Source organism: Rhizophagus irregularis, chromosome 30 (assembly GCF_026210795.1).
Source record: "Rhizophagus irregularis chromosome 30, complete sequence".
Taxonomy (NCBI): Eukaryota; Fungi; Glomeromycota; class Glomeromycetes; order Glomerales; family Glomeraceae; genus Rhizophagus; species Rhizophagus irregularis.
The window spans coordinates 1,116,851-1,136,142 of record NC_089458.1 but is presented as its reverse complement, the minus strand read 5'-3'; the positions used below and the strand labels follow the sequence as shown (position 1 = coordinate 1,136,142).

Below are 19,292 nucleotides of genomic sequence, written 5' to 3'. Positions count from 1 at the left end.
CTGGATTTTGACCGTCAAGAAATTTACTGTCAGGATTTGTGACTATCAGGATTTGTTTCAACCGGGATTTGGATTTTGATATCGGGATTGTAGACTGTCGATATTATGGTTGTTGGGATTTTGTCCCCTGTTAAACAAATATTTAGATATCCATCAATGCTATCGACAAACGGCCATGAGTGTTTCTATGCTGTTCTATGTTACTGTTAAAAAGGGTACACAAGTATCATTAGTCTGTTTTCGTGTGTTAGCAGTGAGTTTCATTTTTTTTTTAAATGTAATTTAAATATAAAACACAAATTTATGTGGTATTTTTCTTATGGTGAATAATGAAATTTACTCTGTGAGAGCTTTTCCGAAAGACTTGAGGGGTTTATCGATCAAATTAAAGAAACTGGACATTCTTACAATTTAAATGCAACGAGTATGGATTTCAAAGATAAGCAAATTCTGAACTTTTAAAAGTGTGTATTCTAAAATTGATCACAACGGTCGGTGATAAAAATGATTTTTATAGGAATGGCCATCTAAACAAGATTTATCTAAGGTACTTGGAAAATTTCTAGTTCATGATGTCTTTAACATATTTATACAAATAAAATAGCGTCATCAGAATTTCCACTCAAAGCAATTATTAATATTTTAAGTAATCAAAAAATGCATCGGCTTTTCATCTTCGAAAAAAAACAAGAATTTTTAGATAAAAGGACTCCCAAATTTCGATTACAATTAATGAAGAAAATTCCAAAGAATATAAGACGCGATTCTTATAATTACATTTCAATTGAACCAATTAAAGTCGCTAATATTTACGACTTATTCAAGCAATCTTAAATTAGTAATCAGGGTACCGACATAATTTGCGTAACACAATTTTCGAAAATCATGGCCATGTATACTAAATATCCATGCATACTGATAATAATGAATGATGCGTGTTCAATAAAAAAGATGTACGTACACAACATCAAAATAATATCATTCAAAGAACATCGAAAAATACTCAATAGATGACCGCTGATAATTATATAAACTAAAAAAAAGGCGGGACAAAAAAAGGATAAAATAGAGTACATTGATTGATAAGTAAAAGAAAGAAATGAGATTAGAATCGATTTTTTTATTATTAATCAAATTTATTTTATTATAAAAGAATTTAGTCGAATAATAATAATCATAATTTTAATCTTCTTTGTTTACTTGAATACAGGAAATTTGAAGTAAACCTTATTACTAAGATCATTACAAAAACCCTTGTTTTGTTTTAAAAGCCAGAGCATTAACAGATACTTAAGTTTGTTTCACTGAACTATAAAGTTACCGGATATTTTTGAATTTGTTTTCTAAATTTATGAATACAGTATGTTTGTTTATAAAAAGTTTCAACAATGAGTTACATTCACGATTGTTAAGAAATTTTATTTTTAGAATAATAAAAAAGTAATTTTTAATGAAAATAATAAATAATTTTAATTTGCTTAAAAAAAAAATTTTAGTAGTAAATAATATTCTGACTCTGAAAATCGATTAGTCATAAACGTTTTGGTTCGAACTTCGAACTCTATTTAAGTGCAACAGGGAAGGTTTATATTATAGCACCGCATGTAATATTGGCGGGAGATGAGAATAATTATTTGGCAGGATTTCGATAAAGTTTATGTATTCAGAATCATATGATGAGTGACACAAATATATTTATTTGTTTACCCTTTCTATGAAGATCGGTATTTTTGATATCGATGATCATCGGATACGAAAGAAATTTTACCAAGTGTATATATAATAATCATCATTTAAATTATGTTAAGTAGTAATAATTTTTTATTATGTATTAAGAATTATGTAATTAATTAGTAAAAAAGATAAATGCTATTTAAACTTTCATAAATAATAAACGGATCGAAATTTTGAAAATAATATGGATGAATCGAAATTTTGAGAATAAATAGATGAAATTAAATGTAAAAAAATAAGTAGATCGAAATGGATGAAATTAAAATTTATACAAATAGAAATGAGAATAAAGGGAAATATTATTTCCGAACGAAATAATTGTTGTTATAAATTTGTTTCGATAATAATTTAATAAAATGTATTTTTAGGAAACGGATGAAATTTTCCGAAATTTCACCTTAAAACGAACGAATAAATAAATAAACAAATAAATAATAAAAATTATAGAATATACGAAAGAGAAGAAAAAAAAAAATTAATTTTTTTTTGGCATAATTCATAAATGAAACATTTGTTAAAAAAATATTCCACAAATAAAATAAATTAATAATACTTAAAAATGTTGTCCATAAATACTATATTCGGAATTTGTCATAATTTTATAATTTTATCTTAATAAAAGCTTGCTTTTGAAATAATCAGTTTCAATTAATATATAATATAATGCGAAAATGAAAATCGCTCGGATATCGAGTAGCGTACGAAAAACGAATAGAAATAATTGTGTTTGTGATAATAACGAATGATGAATTAAATACATTTTATTTGATCATTCTTTTAATATACACGGACATAATTTTCGGAAATTAAATTGATCGAACGTTTTCACCAAATTCTGTGTTTCGGTAATTGTAGTAGTTTGCCAATTTGATACTGATGGTAACTGATTACTATGATTTAAGATTGCTCTAATTGAAGTCATGGGTACTGGCGGTTCAATTGGTTCTATCGAAGGATATTCTATGTCATCATATGATGTGCAGTATTTCCTTCGTCTATTTTTTGGAATTTTCGTTGTTTTCTGGATCTTTTTTTCCATTTTACTTTTATTGACCCGTTTTTGAACACCATTCATTCTTAATAATTGTGATCGAAATGTGGGTGCTCTTTTACCTAAAAATTCGGGCTTCTTTCGAAGATGAAAAGCCGATGCATTTTTTTGATTAATCTCATCCGTGACGGTCAACGTAGGTAACCAAACTAAAGTCACGGGGAATGATATAAAGTTCTCATCATCTCCTTTAGGGGTTCCTTCTTGATATATAAAATAATTTTCTGAAAAATATATTGGTCGGATCTTATGCTTTTTTTCGTTATTATGTTCACGATTTACGAAATACTTTCTTAAATCATCAGCTAAGCTGATTAAATTTTTATATAACCGTTTGACGGGTGGTGGATTGATTTTACGGGGTCTAGAGGATAATTCCTCACTTAAAATATTAATAATAGTTTTGAGTGGGAATTCTGATGACGCTATTTTCTCTTTGAAATCCATACTCGTTGCGTTATTGTAACAATGTCCAGTTTCTTTAATTTGATCGATGAAACATCTAAGTCTTTCGGAGAAGCTTTCAGCTTCCTTACGGACGATATTATTGATATCATTATTCGAAAATGTTTCAGTTTCTTCGAAACATTTAATTTGTATTCGTACGATAATTCGGCTGCAAAATAATATGACAGCAAAATCGTGTCTATCTGGTGTAATTTCTTCGAAGTCTATTAATTTTTTCTGTTCGGAAGTGAGTGTAGTTTTAGGCATATTTCGTAAAAAGTGAAACGATAAATGGTTTTAAAAAAATGGATAAATTATTTTTGATAGAGGTAGAAAATTGTAGTTTTTATATTTATTGTTTATGTAATAATATGCAATTGTCGAGTGCAATTTATTTATCGTACACTAAATTTATCAAAAATGTACTTTTTTATAAACAAGGTTTAAATACATGTTTATATAGTGGTGTTTATATGCATTCAAACGATTTATTTTATACGCATTTTTTTTCATTTAATAAAATTAGAAACGTTCAATTATGGTTTTTTAAATAAATTAATTACATCCAGTATCGGTTTTTTATTCATAAAATTATAGGTTTATATAACATTTTTGATACAATATATGATTTATTATAATATTGTTATTTGAGAAATTATCAAATACTAATTATCATATAATTTAATAAAATTAAATAAATATTGTTCTACCTTTATGAATACAAAAGAAAAAAAATTATCAATCCAAATAATAACTTTCACAGTTTTTTTTTTTTAGATATACTTAATTTTCAATGTTACATTCGGAAAAACTGTGGACCAATTGCAGAAATTCTTTCAAATGATTTATGAAATTGTGGAACAGAATAAAAAAGAGGAAGTTGTAATTTGACCAATTAATAACAGCAATAATTATTTCCCTCACGTAAAAGTATCGATCTTGATATGTCAGGGGGATATTGATTTCCTCGATTTATTTCATTCTTATCTAACCGCATTTAACCCATTTATCGTTTCTTGAAGTAATCTTTTGTTAGATAATTTGTGAAATTTTGTAAATAAAATTCTTTTTTTATCGGTGTTATCGGATTGGTTCTTTTTTATTAGAACCAAATTATAAATTCCAATAAAATCGGGAATGAAAATAGGGTGTTACAAAGCATTTATTTGTAACACTATTTATAATAATAAACAACGATAAGGTTTGATTCACGTGACTCGGAAAGGGTACATTCCCCGACTTTTCCATAGTTTTTGTTTTAAAAGTAAAAATGTTCAACCAATTAGGAATATGATTGGTCTTTAAAATAAATTAAATTTGATTTCATAAGCATGTCATTGAATTATACACGAAGAAAAAATTGGGTTCCATCGCTCTTTTTAAATTAACATTATGATTACTATTATTATGCATGAAACCCAAGTGATTAGTATTTCGGCTAAAAATCATTAAAATTATTTAAGTTATTTGGGATCCGTTTAGGACCCGGTTTTAGATCCCGTTTAGTACCCGTTATAATCATTAAAATTAATTAATGACTTTAATGCAAAGAATCATTCATTTCGATTTTCGAAAGCTAATTATAAATGTTTACATACTAGTACGACTGTTTTGACCACAAATTACGATATTACCGAATATGGATTTATATATTATTATATAGCTAGTTTTGTTTTGGTTAAGATTTAAGATTTCTAAAAAATTCTTTGTTTTATTTTTTTAAATTTAAGTTGTGATTTAGAGTTCAAAAGAAAATTAGTACTATGAGAAGGCGTTATATTTATTGTATAAGGGGAAAATAATCTGTCACCAGGGGACGCATATTCATTTGCAAATATTGACAGCTAAATAAAAGTAAATAAAAATATACATGTATATATTTATAATTCAATTACAAAAATAAGGCTTTTTTTTTTATTAATATTAATTTAGAACTCAAAATGGATAACCATTTGAGATTCTAAACTTTATATTTAAAATAAAGCAATGTGGAAAAAACACGAGAAAAAAAAAATAGCCAATAAATCTAAAATAAGTTAACATCGAAATTCCGTAAAAAAGTACAGCATAAGTGAACAATACCTGGTGTCAGGAGTCAGTCAGTCAAAGTTTCTAAAACATTCTTTTTTTTTTCGATTTAAAAAAAACTCCATATTGATGATATGATGATATTTCCTTGATTGAGCTGATGGATTTATTACGATTTTTACCTGGTGCAAAAATTAAGATGAGAATTATAGAATTAAAGGTTTTTTTTAAGAATTCATAGTTAATAATAATTATATAGATTATGTATTATTCATTTATTTTACCCGGTGTTTGTTTTCATCGGCCTTTCTCTTATTTTTTTTATCCATCTCACATTCTCTATTTATATATATATATATATATATAAATATATGTATATACAATATATATATATATTGATTATAGACAAACATTAACATTTTAGTATATTTTATATCTTAGAAATTAATCAAATATATCGTTAATAGGAAAAAAAAATTAAGCATAATAATGATTTTTTAATTTATTAACATATATTAAATGTAATAATGCTAAATTAGTAGATTATATTTTGTCTTTCACAGCTAAGATTAATGTTAATGCAAAGAATTTCGGGGCTATATTGAGGCTATTTGTACAAATGAAATACAAATAAATGAAATATATGATCTTAAATCTTTTAGTTATCTATTATAGAATAATCAGAAACTAATCTTTATTCTAAATTTCACAGTGCATTCTTTTATGTACAAATAAACTCTCGCATTGCTTCAAATAACCTTCACGTGTTGAAACTTGAGAGTACGCGAAAATTGAGTATCACAAAGATTGTTCACAAATATTTTGCCAGTAAATATAACGCTTCAATGGAAATAAGATGGTAAATTTTCATTATAAATAGATTGAATTTTTTTTTTTCTAAAATAACAATTTAATTGTTCCTGTGTTTTACCTCAAATTATCTAATATGCCCAAAGAATCTTCAAAGAAAAGGAATCGAAATAATCTTGTAACCAATTCTAATTTCAATTCAAATGATGAAACTAATATTATTATCAATAGTCCAAACAATAATCTTGTTAACATCTTTAAGCCACCTTTCCCTCCAGCTTTAACTATAGATGATCTTATAAAGAACGCTCAGACTTCCGATAATAAACCGAAAATGGTTCCAAACGCTTTTATCGCGTATAGAATGGCATTAATTCGAGAATATCGTATTAAAAATAAAAATATTAAATTACCTCGTATGGGAGTTTTTTCTAGAATTGCAGAAAATTCTTGGAATAAAGAGCCACAACATGTAAAAGGTTATTACAATAAATTAACCCAAGATGCAAAATTATTTTACAAGCAAAATACTATTCAAATCGTTCTAGATAAACATATGATTAATATTAATGACCAAAAAAGGGAACAGGTTCGATTTCAAGAATCATCACGTGATAAAAGACACTTATTCTGTGACGCGAAATCTGATATTGAGCCAATTCAAGTTAATGATGTTAGCACGTCTCATATTTGTTCTATTAACGCTAGTTTCAAAGAGGAAATTAGAATTTTGCAAGAATATGTTAAAATTTTGGAACAAACTATAGATTCTTTATTAGCCGTTGATTATAAATTATAAATTTTCTTAATTTATTTAATTTATGATAGTTATAAATATTTCTAAATTTGATATTTCTCTGTTTTCTATTTTAAAGTTATACACAACATATGTTTATTGTTTATGTATTTCAATTTTAAGTTAACAGTCATGAAATAAATCGGATAAGTTCTAGAACTCTTCTACATTAATCGCTTAACTATCAATCCCCCAATCCAAAGTGAAGACAGTATTGTATTGATTTCTTTAATAATACTGACTGATATGATATGATTTATTGATAAAAATATATTAATTATGTTAATTCTTTTTTTGGATACTCCATTCCATTAGACTACTCGCAGCGTCATGTGCGTCACCTGATTACCGACCCAACTGTCCGGATTTATCTGCCGGTTAGTTCGGTTAGTTAATTATGTGTCACATCCCAAATTCTGAGAAAAAAAAACGTGAAAAACGTGAAATGTATAAATGTATAATGTAAACAATATCTTGAATAATTTTTTTTTTCTCTCGTTAAAAAATCATGGAAGAATGTGGTGGTTCATGTTATTATGAATTTGAAATATTAAAAGCTCATGAGTTAAGTAAAGTAGTATACACCCCAAGATTTGAAACTTCTCCAAATATCTTTTGGCAACTTTGTTTTAAGCCTGTAAGTAAAATCTTTTTTAAAATCATTTATTTGATTAATTTTTAACTAATTTATTCTCTCCACCTTATGATAAATAAAATAGATATCTGTTAATAGTCCCGATTATTGTACATTAATATTAATTGCGATTCGTAATCAAAATGAAGGAAATAAATTTGATCAGGCTAGACGTAATGCTTTTCCCTTTAAAGTTTATTTAAAGGGCATAGATAATAATATTATTAAAGAAAAAACAAGATTTATTTATGAAAATGAAACTTTTAATAGAATATGTAAGTGGAAAAACATTTTTTTTTTTTACGTAATTTTTTTTTCTTTTATTATTAAAATCTTTTTTTTTTTTTCAAAAAAAAAAAACTTAGCGATACGTAAAATAATTAAAAGGGTATCTGTTCCGGAAACTTTAAAAATTGGTATAGGATTTAATAAAATTCAATTTTCACAATTAGTTTCACAAAGCCCATTTCCAAAAAGAGAAATTCCAAAAGATTTAATCACATTATGGATTGATGAATTAACTAATCCATCTGGAGCTGATACAAGAATAACTGTAGATGGACAATATTTATATTCAAAGAGTTCAATTCTTAAAAAAAGATCTGATTATTTTCAAACAATGTTAGATGGACCTTGGAAGGAGAATAACTCAAATAAGGACGGGTTCAAATATAATATTGAAATTACAGATTTCAGTTACTCGAGTGTTTTTCAAATGTTGAGCTTCCTTTACACAGATCAAATTCAATTAAGTAATAATGATAGTATTTGGGATTTATATGGAATAGCGAATAAATATTTAATTACGGAATTGGAAGAGCAAGTTAAAGGAAAAATTTTTCGTGGTATTAATCAGACAACTTGTGCCGAGAATTTATTTAAACATGCTTGGAAATGGTCTATTTTAAAGGATGAATTTATGAAATATGTGGTACAGAACTTTCATACCATTAGAAATACTAATGAATTTAAAATGATTATTAAGAATAAGAATGATTATCCTATGTTTCATCAGTTGAATACCGAGATCTTGTTGGCTTATGTACCTGAAGAACCGGAGATAAAGCGAGAAACAAGTGAAGTTAATAATAATAATAATAATAATGAAATCATGCAATTAGTTTAATTAATTTGTTGTGGATTTTTTTAAAAAAATTTAGGTTTATTATAATGCAGAGGATCTTATTTGTAATTACCGATTATGAAGCGAGAACATGTGAACAAATTGTGCTTTGTTAGGCAGCAATGCGATGCGATGCGATGCTCATATTAATAAATTCCAAATCCAAAATTCTATACTTTCTTCCTTTTCGTTGATCTAATAATATTCGAATATTTTGTAACATAATAATTTAAATCTAACCATTTTATTTAAAGTGAGGTTGTACTTGTTTAAAATGTTGTTTAACGATCCCTATACGTTTCGAAATGTTTGTTTTTAATAATGAGACTAAATCGATCAAATAGAATGAAAGTAGTTTAATGAGAATAAATATAATGATAATGATTTTTTTTATTTATAAAGGGCGCTTCGCTTGGGACATGGTTTAAATTTTACCTACCCAAAAAATAGGTTCACTCGATTAATTTAATAAATTATACAATTTATAATGAAGGAATATATATAAAGAATATAATTAAAAACTATTTTTCAAAAATATTTGAGCTAAATTCATACTAATTTAAACATATTTTAGTAAAAAACCATATTGTTAATATATGCATGCATATAAAAATTTTCAATCTAATATAACAAGAGTATTACATAGTGGGTATACAAAATGTTGAAACCTTTTTTTAGAGGTAAGTTTATTAAATAGTTAAGACATAAATTGTTAATTAGGTAATGGAATGATGAGATTAGAACAATGAGTAGTTAAGTTACACGATTACAAGATCATCTTTAGTATTGAGAGTTTATACGGTTCGGGAAAATGATTTATTGCATTCTCCGACATGAATATCATGGATAAGTTACACGAACTCATGAGATTACTTAGATTATTTGAGGAGTTGCTTGTTAGATTGTAAATAGTCTATCATTTAGTTTATATATAATGAATAATGTTCAAAAAAATCAAAAAATCAAAAAATCGGAATTTTTTGATTTTTTTCAATGAATTTTTTTTTTCCAATGATGCTTTTTATTAGTTAACTTACGTGTTTAAAGCTATTCACGTGATTTATTTACGTGATTTTATCTTGTTCACTGATGGTGCTATTACCATATATGGTAAATATACGTTACACGAATTGTTATTGTGTTACACTATCCCTATATCAAAAAGGAAGGTAAACTAAATCATAAATAGAGAAAAACTGTTGAGTTCAAAAGAGTAACAAGTTTTTCACAACTTTTAATCTTCAATTTGAGAATTTCACTTCTTTGATCTATTTTCTCAACCCTCAAATTTCTTTATTATATAAAAATTGAGGACATTACTTTTATCATATGATGGGACCAAAATTAAAGCGACAACCTGTCGCATCTACATCTCAAACACCTAAACGTAAGAGAAAAATAATATCCGTGAGTTCTTCCGAAGAAGATAATCCCATTTTAGATATGGTTCAAACTAGAAGTGCTAGGAAAAAAGTAAATAAAAAATCAATTTTTTTTCTCTTGATCTTTTTTTTTTATAACTTATTATTATAATAATCATTTTAATCTTTTTTTTTTTATTAAAATTGATATACGTATTTAGGCTAAAGAATCAAAAGTGATCTCTGAATCCTCGGAGACTGGAGAATCAACGGATGATGATAGTGAAAGTTTAAGTGATATGGAAACTTCAGATGATACTGATCAAATGACTTCAGATGATTCAAATGAATCAACAATTGCTACTAGATCAAAAAGAAAGGTGAATCGTATTAATTATTCGGATGAAAAATATTTTAAGAGTCGTCTTGGTAATGATCCAGATGATTTAAAGAGGAAACAGAAATCTTCTTTTAATAGTAATCCTGAAAAAAAACGGTTTAAAATTTTAACATCTATTAATGGCAAGAATGGCCGATCGACAAATCGGAATAAGAAAATTTCAAAATTTAATAATTCTAATAAAAAATCAAAGTATCACCAAGAATCTGATGATCATGATGATGGTGATGATGTTGTTGTTGTTGATGTTGATGATTCGGAAACAGATAAATTTTCAGGTAATAGTGAATCCATGGAGGGAAGTTCAGATCAAGGTTCTGAGGACGATGATTCAGAAAGTGGTTCATCAAAGGATCGATCAAAATCAATGATTGATCCTATTTCAACTGCAAGAGCAAGTAATCCACAATTTATTTCTGCACATCTTGATTGGTGTAAAAAATGTGGTGGTGCAGCAAATAGACATAATAATGAAAAGGGGTCTTTGGTTTTATGTGAATATTGTTCCAGTTCTTTTCATTCAATTTGTTATTCTAGAAAGACTACAAATTCAAAGATTATTTGTCAACAATGCAATAAAATAGATTCACATATATCTAGATGTATGATTTGTCATGAAGAATCTTATGGCAAGGAAAATAACAATTCCAAAAGTAAAGAAGATTCTAAAAAATCAAATAAAGTTTCTACATCTAATTTAGATCCAGATGATTCACAAGTTTTCTTTAGATGTTTGTATTGTACTCAGGCTGCACATGAAAGTTGCTTGCCAATTTTGAATGAGGAAAAAACTTTGAAAGATAAAATGATATCATATCGAGAATCATGGAAATGTCATCTTTGTCTTAAATGGGAAGACAAGGTAGATAAAATTTTGACTTATAGAAAGGTACCTGCGGATAAAAATAATGTATCAATGGAAATTTCAGAATCTCAAGAAACACCTACACCTCAATCTGAAGATATAAATTCAGATTCTGATAATATTGAAGATTATGAATTTCTTGTAAAATTTAAAGATCTGTCCTATATTCAAGTTGAATGGGTACCTGGACCTTGGTTATATGGAGTTAATCCAAATAAATATAATATTTATATTAAATCACAACCTGAACAATTGACAAAAGAAGAAGTAATTCATGAAGACTGGACGAAAATACATCGTATACTTGATGTACAATTTAAAAGTGAAATAACTTTACGTGATCAACTTACAAAAGGACAAAAAAATTTGGGTAGAGGTGCACTAGTACAAGCTTATGTTAAATGGAAGGGTCTTAACTATTTTGATGGTAAGTATTTATTTTATTAATATTTAATTCTATATATTAATTTTCTTTTTTTTTTCCTTAGCTACGTGGGAACCTATAGAAAATTTAGATAGAAAAAAGTTTGAAAAAGCTTATCAGATTCGAAAAAATTCATATGCAATTGAGAAACCTGATATCTTTATAGATAGAGCATTTGACCCACATTTAGTTCAACCTGCGTACTTGAAAAGTAAAAAATTCGATAACACACTTAAAGATTATCAGTTAGATGGTGTGAAGTGAGTTTATTTATTTTAACCGTATTTTGAATTTTTTTTTTTTACATTTATTTATTTATTTATTTGTTTGTTTATTTATTATAATATATTAGTTGGTTATTACATAATTGGTGTAATGAAATATCTTGTATTCTTGCAGATGAAATGGGGTTAGGTAAAATCTTTATAACTATTTATATTTTAGCATTATTCATTTTATTCCAAATCCCCAGTTTACTTAATTAATCTTTCCTTTTAGGGAAAACAATACAAATCATTGTTTTTCTTCTGATTTTATACAAAGAAAGGGATTGTTACCCTTTCCTTATTGTTGCACCAAAATCTACTACAGCTGGTTGGTCTCGTGAATTTAAGCGATGGGCAAGGGAATTAAATGTAATTGAGTATCATGGAGATAGAGAATCTTTGAAAGTTGTTGAAGATTTTGAAATGTTCCCTGATGGAGTTAACTTAAAGTGCCATGTGGTTATTACTACTCCAGAAGCGATACAACAACATACAAAAACATTTTCGAAGGTTCCTCTTTGGGAAGTATTAGTTGTTGATGAAGCACATAGTCTGAAAAGTGGACAGGATTCCTTACGTTTCAAAATATTGGATATGAAATTCAATGTATATCATAAAGTACTATTAACAGGTATCTTAAGTTGGATTTTATATTAAAAAAAAAAAAATACTTTTAAATTTTATTCAGATTAAAACTTGTTTTTTTTTTCAGGCACTCCGATGATGAACTGTATTGATGAACTCTTTAATTTATTAAAATTTCTTGGTCATAAGGAATTCGAGAATCCAAAAAAACTGGCGGAAGAGTATCAGGGTTTACCCACAGTTGATCAATTACCTGCTTTACATAAATTACTCAAAACTTATTTTTTGAGACGTACGAAGAGTCAGGTCAATCTAGGCCTTCCACCAATGGTAAATACATATACAAATTTTGGGTTTGATTTTATTTGATTATTTATTTATTTTTTCTCTCCTTTTAATTTATTTATTCTAATTCGGGATCAATCTAGGATGATGTTATAGTTCGTATTTCTATGACTCCAATACAGAAAACAATATATAAAGAAACACTTGAGAAGAATGCAGATTTTCTTAAACATGTCAGTAGGGCGAATCGTTCAACAGGTTTTTCAAATATTTTGATGAGTCTAAGACAAATAGTTAGCCATCCTTATATAATCAATCGTGAAGAAATTGATCCTGAAGACGAAAGAACTGAAGAACAAGAGGAGGAACGTAAGAAAAAACTTGTCGAAACAAGTGGAAAACTGATTCTTCTGCGGGATATGCTAATCAAACTGCATGAAGCAAACCATCGTGTGCTTATATTTTCTCAATTTGTTTCAATGTTATCTATATTGGAAGAATTCCTAGAGGATTTAGGATACAAATTTGTAAAGCTTGTAAGCATTAAATAAGCTCTTCAAATTATGTAAAATTTTTTCTTCTTCTTAATAATTATCGGTTTATTAGGATGGTGGTACTGATAATGAAGTAAGACAACATAACATCAACGCATTTCAAGCTCCAGATTCTGATATATTTGTTTTTTTATTGTCTACACGTGCCGGAGGTGTCGGGTTAAATTTAAGTATGTTTTATTCTTAAAATGAATTCTCCCATATTTTTAAGTATCTATTTGTTTTTTTTATTAATATGAACATGACTATTAGTGGCCGCGGATACTGTATTTATAATTGAACCTGATTTTAATCCTCATCAAGATATTCAAGCACTGAGTCGAGTTCATCGCATTGGTCAATTTAAAGTAATAATTGTAAAAATGTTTAATTATTATTCAATGTAAAATATTAATACTTACATATGTGAATATCTTTTTTTTTTAGCCTGTTAAAGTTTTTAGGTTTATTACACAATTTTCAATCGAAGGTAATATAAACTTTGTAAAAATTATCATCATTATCATTATTATAATACTAAGGATTTTAACTTGTTTAACTTAGAAAAAATTGTTGAAAAGGGAAAAATAAAACTTGCAAAAAATGAATTAGTTGTAGAAAAGATGGATAATGAAATTCTTGATGTCAAAGAAGTCGATGATATTATTCGTTATGGTGCTGAAGCTTTATTTAGTGAAGATGAGAATGAAAAACCCGTAGGAACTTATACTGATGAAGCTATTGAAAAACTTTTGGACCGTAGTCAGATGAAAACAACAGAACAAGTTACTGAATCAAAGAATTTAACAGGGTTTGCATTTGCAAGAATTTGGGATATTAAAAATCAAGAAATTGTTGAAGAAAAAATTATTGCAGATGATGATCATACAGGAGAATCTGTTGAATCAAGAGACTTCTGGGCCAAACTTTTGGCTCATGTTGCAAGTACTACTACAAATGATGAGACTCCTTTACAAGGAAGAGGAGCCAGAAAACGAAATAAAGTGGTAATTAACATATTTACACTTTTTAACTAAATTGATCGTTCATAGCATTTTATCAATTAATTTGTTTCCTTTTAGGATTATTATGAAGGAGATATATCAACACCAAAAAAGAAACAAGGAAAGAAACGTTCGATAGATCCTGATTTTGTTCCCATTGAAAAGGAGGATACTGTCTCATCTGAATCAGATACTGGCGATGATGATTCTGAAGATCCAAGTGCTCTTGATATTACATCTGACAGTAAGCCAGGGATAGCTTCTAAGGGCATACTTTCAAAGAGAAAGAAAGATGACGTTCAAAAATCGAAGAGACAAAGACAATCAAGACAGGATGATAGCTACTTAGACAACATGCCAATAATGGTTACTACTAGTAGAACTGAGTTTCAAAATATTCCCTTTCCTCCGGGTTATCAAAACGTAACTGGAACAACTTCGTATAGTCAAGAAATCTATGGTTATCCTCATTATAATAGCCATGGCCATAGCCAATGGCATTATATTGAATCATACAACTTACAACAACAATATCAATTTCATCAACAAATTCATCATCAAGTTCATCAAATGCCAATAATTCGTCCACAACAACCACCACCGCCGCAACAGATTGCATTACATCGACCCATTGCACCTTCAAACAAAACAAATCTGCAGCAAAACATGACTCCTACCCAAAAAATTTATACACATGATCACAATTTACCCAAAGATATTCAGCCATCACAAATTAAAGTACCTATGAACAATAATGCTCTTATGCAACCTGTAAATATTTCTAAAACGACACCACAACAACAGAATGTTTCGATTCGACCAATGGTTTCTATGCAACCCAATGTTCACAATATAACAAATATTCCCTTGCATAATCACAACCGCATTAATATTTCAATGCCAACTAATCCAATCCAATCTAAGCTGCCTGATCTACAATCACAATCTCAACAACAATATCAGTTCCATAATGAAAGATCAAAAAGTGTCGTAATTAAAGAGGTTAGCGCTGAAGCACTGAAGAAGAAAATCGATAAAGTTTCAACACCAAAGCTTAATGATAATCAGCCTTTATTAAATCTTCAAGAACCTATAGTCATAATTTCTGATGATGATGAAATAGAACCCGAATATCCTAAGGAACCGCAAAATGGAGAAAGAAAAGCTACAGAAGCTAAGAATACCTCAGAGTCATCAAGCACAACATTAGATAGTCCAAAAAATAAAGGGAAACAAGTTGTTCAAAATAACGGACAAAGTTCTATAACACCTTCCAAAAGTACAAATAATAGTCCGATTAGTCCGATTCAGAATGTGAGGAATTCTAACGTGTCAGCCGATAAAATCAGGGAATTTATACGATTATTTGATGAAATACAGATGAGTAAAGAAGATTTTGGATTAAGGTTGATAGCTATAACTAGATTATATCATAAATTAATTTCATTAAATTATGATATTGAGGGTCATATAACTTTACTGGCAGAAAATGATAAATTAGATCATAATCTTTTGAAAGAATTCAGAAATGGGATTAATATCCGATGATGATACAATTTTATAACAAAACAATTTTTTTTTTATTATGATTTGATTCATACAAAAAGAGATATAATAATTCTTAATATTAAAGCATAATTGTCATATTTTAATTTAGTTTTTAAAATCGCAAAAAGCGTTAGCAAATTGTACTAAATATATCACGTGTTAAATTTAAAAAATGATTTTTTTAAAAAATGATTATCCGTAATAATAAAATTAACAAAAATTAGAGATTATGCAATATAATTTAGTGAGGCTTTATTTACAAAAAAAAATATTATCATTCAATGATGGTTGCTATCTATAACTGACATTACTAACAGAAAAAACGGCTTGAATAGCGATCCGACACTCAAATCTAATAAGGGGTGATTATCGTTATCTGATAATTTTAACTAGATATGGATAATCTCAAGATTAGCAGAAAATTTTATAGATGTACTGTATATGCTCCCACAACTATAAATTGCAAATGAAGCAACATTTTTTTTATCAACAAATAGCTTCCCAAAAAAAATTTTTTAATAAGGATGGCAGGTGGTTTATCAAGATTAAATACATTTCGACAAGCAATTGTTGGTTATAACAGGATTGGACTTGCAATATCATCAAATCGGCGTTTTTGTATGTACAGTAAATGAAAGTGTATGCTACGTAAATAATTTTGATTTTGTGGCTCAGCAGTCCTTTATTTTTTCTTTTTCAGATTCTCAAGATAAACGTATTGTGGTTGAAAATCCTGTTGTTGACTTAGATGGAGATGAAATGACTCGAATTATTTGGGAAAAGATAAAGACTGACGTAAAATTACGGGTTTTGACTAAGATAATTGATATTTTTTTTTTGATTGTTAAATTAATCTTCATCAAAATTCTTTGTACAGTTGATCTTCCCATATGTCAAAATTGACGTCAAATATTATGATCTGGGTATTGAGAATCGAGATGCTGTAAGAAATAATAAATTTTTATTGAATAAGAAAAATGTTTTTAATTAATTGTTTTTTTTATCAAGACAAATGATCAAGTTACCATTGACGCAGCTGAAGCAATCAAAAAATATAATGTTGGTATTAAATGTGCAACAATTACACCAGACGAAGAAAGAGTTAAGGGTAAATATAATATAAATTAGGCTAATTTATATTTAATTTAATTAATTTAATTAATGAATTATAAATATTATTTTTTGTAAATTTACAAGAATTCAATTTAAAACAAATGTGGAAATCTCCAAATGGCACTATTCGTAATATCTTAAATGGTGTCGTATTTCGGTAATTTTAATTTATTATATAAATTATTATTATTTAAATTTTTATTAAATTTTAATCTTTTTAATAGAGAACCTATTTTATTGAATAATGTTCCAAGAATAATTCCCAATTGGAATAAACCTATCATTATCGGTAGACATGCTTTTGGTGATCAGGCAAGCTAGATTAAATTTTTTGTAAATGTCTCAACTTTTAAAATTAACAAATTAACAAAAATGTATCTTTATTAGTATAAAGCCACCGAAATGCTTATAGATCGTCCAGGCAAAGTTCTCTTGAAATTTGTGCCAGATGATAATTCAAAAACGCATGAAGAAGTAGTATTCTCCTTTAAGGTAATTAAAGTTCCAGTAAATCAAATGAAAAAATAGGCTTAATATTAAAATCTTCATAAAATTTAGTCCCCTGGTGTTACAATGGCTATGTATAACACAGATGAGGTAAAATAAATTAATTTGTAAAAGTTGATGTATTTGCAAATCTCATAATACTTAAAATAATTTCATTTTTTTAGTCTATAAGTGGTTTTGCACATAGTAGCTTCCAAATGGCGTTGAGTAAAGAAATGCCTTTGGTAATTTAAAATTACTTTATTTTTTTTAAAAGAAGATATTTAATATTTTTTTACTGAAAATTATGATATTATTTAGTATCTTAGTACTAAAAATACCATTTTAAAAAAATATGATGGTCGGTTTAAAGATATCTTTCAAGAAATATTTGATAGGTAACTTATTTTGTTTTTTTTTAAAAAAAAGAACAAAGGGTAAAGTTCTTATATAATATTTATATTTATTTATAGGGATTATAAAGATAAATTTGATGCAAAGAAAATTTGGTATGAACATAGGCTTATAGATGATATGGTTGCTCAGGCTATTAAATCTAATGGAGGATTTGTTTGGGCATGTAAAAATTATGATGGGTAAGTACTTATAAAAAAAAAAAAATTATTAAAAGCCAATTTAATTAAAATGATTTTATTTATTTTTTTCTTAGAGATGTTCAGGTAAATCTTTATTTGGTTTAAATATTAAATTTATTGAAAATCAAGTTATTTATTTTTTATGTTTAAAATAATTAGTCAGATATTTTAGCTCAAGGTAATCCTAAAAAATTTTTAAAAAAGAGTATAATTACAAGTATTTTAATTATTTAATAATATGTATATATTTTTGTTTTAGGGTTTGGTTCTTTAGGATTAATGACAAGTGTTCTTTTTACTCCTGATGGAAAAACAATAGAAGCCGAAGCTGCTCATGGTAAAATTTTATTATTTATATTATTTAATATCATAGTTAATTATTATAATGTAATATTAATTATTATTATTTATTTTTATAGGGACAGTAACAAGGCATTATCGTCAATTTCAACAAGTAAGAAATTATTTGTTTTTAGTTTATATTTATTTATAAAAAATTTGATTTTTTTTAATTATAAATTTATAGGGTAAAGAAACATCAACAAATCCAATAGCATCGATTTTTGCATGGACAAGAGGATTAGAACATAGAGCAAAATTAGATAATAATGAAAAATTAATAAAATTTGCTCATGATCTTGAACAAGTTTGTATTGATACAGTTGACAAAGATAATAAAATGACTAAAGATCTTGCATTAACAATTCATGGTAAAAAGTAAGTTAATTATAATTTTTTTTTTATTATTATTAAATATTATAAATTTTATTTAATATTAATTTGCTAAAAATATATATATATTTTTTTTGTTTATTAAATATTATAGTTTAAAAAGAGAACATTATGTTACTACAGGTGAATTTTTGGAACATATTACAAATAATTTGAAAAAAATCTATAAAAATTAAATTAAGATAGATACAATAATTTTAAAAAAATATATATATAAATTTAATAAAAAAATTTATAATTTATTTAAGATAAAAGCTAAAAATAGTTAAATTTCAATAAATTGTATAACTAATAATTGAATAATAAATTAATTTAAATAAAATAAAATATACATCAGTTTAATAGTGTAATTTTCATATCTAGTGACGTTATGCCACCAATCTAATATTTTACTCTTCCCTTGAACATATAATTTAGCTAAAATTAGAACAAATTGCCTAATTAGGCCATAATTTTTCAATTAATTCTAGC

At 26.7% G+C, this 19,292-nt stretch overlaps 5 protein-coding genes across 5 annotated transcripts; 4 read left to right on the top strand and 1 right to left on the bottom strand.

Annotated features, from left to right (window-relative positions):
• Positions 1-2,503: 2,503 nt before the first annotated feature.
• OCT59_021661 (uncharacterized protein) lies at positions 2,504-3,499 on the bottom strand (the record flags this gene model as incomplete). The annotated part of the gene is made up of 1 exon (XM_066146672.1): positions 2,504-3,499. One exon carries the CDS (start codon positions 3,497-3,499, stop codon positions 2,504-2,506), a length of 996 nt encoding a protein of 331 aa, XP_066005783.1.
• A 2,707-nt stretch (positions 3,500-6,206) lies between these two features.
• On the top strand, positions 6,207-6,869 carry OCT59_021660 (uncharacterized protein; the record flags this gene model as incomplete). Its single annotated transcript, XM_025327642.1, has 1 exon — positions 6,207-6,869. The coding sequence occupies one exon, from the start codon at positions 6,207-6,209 to the stop codon at positions 6,867-6,869; it is 663 nt and encodes a 220-aa protein (XP_025170278.1).
• A 505-nt stretch (positions 6,870-7,374) lies between these two features.
• Positions 7,375-8,796, top strand: OCT59_021659 (uncharacterized protein; the record flags this gene model as incomplete). Its single annotated transcript, XM_066146671.1, has 3 exons — positions 7,375-7,503; positions 7,586-7,775; positions 7,866-8,796. 3 exons carry the CDS (start codon positions 7,375-7,377, stop codon positions 8,624-8,626), a joined length of 1,080 nt encoding a protein of 359 aa, XP_066005782.1. The 3' UTR covers positions 8,627-8,796.
• A 1,059-nt stretch (positions 8,797-9,855) lies between these two features.
• OCT59_021658 (uncharacterized protein) lies at positions 9,856-15,894 on the top strand (the record flags this gene model as incomplete). The annotated part of the gene is made up of 12 exons (XM_066146670.1): positions 9,856-10,096; positions 10,206-11,676; positions 11,738-11,933; positions 12,026-12,087; positions 12,172-12,570; positions 12,652-12,854; positions 12,953-13,345; positions 13,416-13,533; positions 13,616-13,710; positions 13,790-13,832; positions 13,907-14,349; positions 14,425-15,894. Exons 1-12 carry the CDS (start codon positions 9,953-9,955, stop codon positions 15,892-15,894), a joined length of 5,037 nt encoding a protein of 1,678 aa, XP_066005781.1. The 5' UTR covers positions 9,856-9,952.
• A 524-nt stretch (positions 15,895-16,418) lies between these two features.
• On the top strand, positions 16,419-18,810 carry OCT59_021657 (NAD-dependent isocitrate dehydrogenase; the record flags this gene model as incomplete). The annotated part of the gene is made up of 16 exons (XM_025320897.2): positions 16,419-16,512; positions 16,595-16,689; positions 16,772-16,837; positions 16,903-17,002; positions 17,092-17,164; positions 17,232-17,319; positions 17,395-17,499; positions 17,566-17,604; positions 17,679-17,738; positions 17,815-17,891; positions 17,967-18,089; positions 18,164-18,173; positions 18,249-18,267; positions 18,349-18,426; positions 18,509-18,543; positions 18,616-18,810. 16 exons carry the CDS (start codon positions 16,419-16,421, stop codon positions 18,808-18,810), a joined length of 1,257 nt encoding a protein of 418 aa, XP_025170275.2.
• Positions 18,811-19,292: the final 482 nt, after the last annotated feature.